This window comes from Cottoperca gobio, chromosome 10 (genome assembly GCF_900634415.1).
Source record: "Cottoperca gobio chromosome 10, fCotGob3.1, whole genome shotgun sequence".
Classification (NCBI taxonomy): domain Eukaryota; kingdom Metazoa; phylum Chordata; class Actinopteri; order Perciformes; family Bovichtidae; genus Cottoperca; species Cottoperca gobio.
The window spans coordinates 26,795,366-26,797,370 of record NC_041364.1 but is presented as its reverse complement, the minus strand read 5'-3'; the positions used below and the strand labels follow the sequence as shown (position 1 = coordinate 26,797,370).

At 43.1% G+C, this 2,005-nt stretch overlaps 1 protein-coding gene across 1 annotated transcript in view; it reads left to right on the top strand.

The window, feature by feature from the left end:
- The window catches only part of dnd1 (DND microRNA-mediated repression inhibitor 1), a 13,257-nt gene extending 12,170 nt beyond the window's left edge, over positions 1–1,087 (top strand). Inside the window, exon 5 of the mRNA XM_029440988.1 lies at positions 306–1,087. Coding sequence (XP_029296848.1) covers positions 306–868 — 563 coding nt within the window. The 3' untranslated portion in view covers positions 869–1,087. The remainder of the gene's footprint in view (positions 1–305) is intronic.
- Positions 1,088–2,005: the final 918 nt, after the last annotated feature.

The window sequence follows — 2,005 nt, the reverse complement described above, 5'->3', positions numbered from 1 at the left end:
ATTACTTGCAATTGGCCGTTAATTGGCAGTTTTCTGTTAAAAATTACAGTATCTGATGTGATTTCTTCTTGCTATTGTAATTTTCAAACTTGGCATTGATGGACTAGAAAAACCTTTTGGCCTCTTGGAGGCCTTTTCTGGTGAAAACAGGGTAATTATCTATTTCCGGCTAACAACACTTTTTAATTTTTCATTTGAGATAATTCACATGCATTATTATATGAAAGGATTTTTATTATTATTGGTTAGTCATTCTTCTGTAGAAAATACCATACTACTGTACTTCCTCTTCTTTTTGTCTCCAGCATTCAGAAAGCAGTTTGCGTTGAACATCTCAATTAAATGGCATTCGACCGTGAAGCTGAGCATGGACGATCTACCTCCTCCACACAAACCTTCAAAGACCCTCCTGCCATCCCCCCTGAAGCCGCCGCGCCACATCCTCAACTCTGCACAGCATTCAGCCCTGCCTCCTCGTCTGGCCCGCCCTCCATCCATACCCCTTGGTTTCTGTAGAACAGTGGGAGGACCCACTGCACCCCCTCCCAGCTCCTCCTCCTTCTTCTTTTCCTTTCAGGGTCATCTCGCGTCTACAGCATCCTCATCTTCCCCTGTGATACTACTTCGTAAGCTGTGTGAGGGGACTGCTGTCGGCCAGCCGCTCTATGAGATGCACTACAGCCACGCTGGGCCTGATGGATTCCTCTACTTCACCTATAAGGTGTGTATCCCCGGGATAACCTCAGCCTTCGAAGGGCTGGTCATGATCTTGCCGGGACCCACTGCCACCACCATGCTGGAGGAAGCTCGGCGGGCTGCAGCCCAGCAGGTTCTGCAGAGGGTGTACACTAACCAGCTTGCCCACTGACAAGCCTCTCAGTAGAATACAGTCCACCTCCAGTCCACTATTTGTTTTGTCAATGATGTTATATCTAAAACAGATGTTTAATCTTCGATGTAGTTTGTTGATTTCTGCATGTTTTTTTATAGTAGACTTGTTTAACTTTCTGTGTTTTGTTTTATGCATGCTTTTTATTGTGCGTTACTATTTCATTGGTTCCTCATTTTAATTAAATGAGATTTGAAAAGAAAATGAGATGGTGGTGGTTACTGAGACTCCGACACATTTTAAGCTACTTTTCATATACGCCTGCATGTTTCTGCCATACGGAACTGTGTGACAGGGCCGTATGTCTGGCGTCTGCGTCCCTTGAACGATCACAACTTACCCTTAATTTATATCAACATATTGCCGATATTTCGTATGCGCCGGCATACGTTTCTGTGTGTGATGTGTGACAGGGCCTTAAACACTTAACTAACTTTAGTTGGGTTCTTTGTTTAATGTACACATTTTTTTTTTACTGTATATTTTACATACTATGACATTTTTATGGCATACAATACTCAAATCAAATTTATTTATATAGCCCAATATCACAAATGACACATTTGGGCTTTACAGACTGTACAGTATACGACCCCCTCTGTCCTTAGACCCTCACACCACACAAGGAAAAACTTCCTAAAAGAAACTCTACAATTAAAGAGGAAAAATGGAAGAAAGGGGAGGGAGGAGGGGAGCCCTCTCCCAGGACGGACAGACGTGCAATAGATGTCATGTGTACAGGATAAACAACATAAAACAATAAAACATGATGTGATCAAATATGAAAAAGATGGATCAAGGAGAATGTCAAAAAAGCTTAACGGTGCCTCTAAACATAATAACGTTTATATCAGGCAGGGCAGCAGGCGCAGCCACAAATCATGTTCCAGATGTAACCTTTAACAGTGGTAACCTGCCAGATGAGAGACACAGAAACTCCGGGAAAGATGCCGCGGATGCTGAGTTAGTAACATACATCTAAAGGACATGAATGCATACAGATAGAGAGGAAGAGGAGGAGAAAGAGGAGTAAGTCCCCCGGCAGTCGAAACCTATATCTGCATAACTAGAGGCTGGTCCAAAGCAAGCCTGAGCCAGCCCTATCTATAAGCTTTA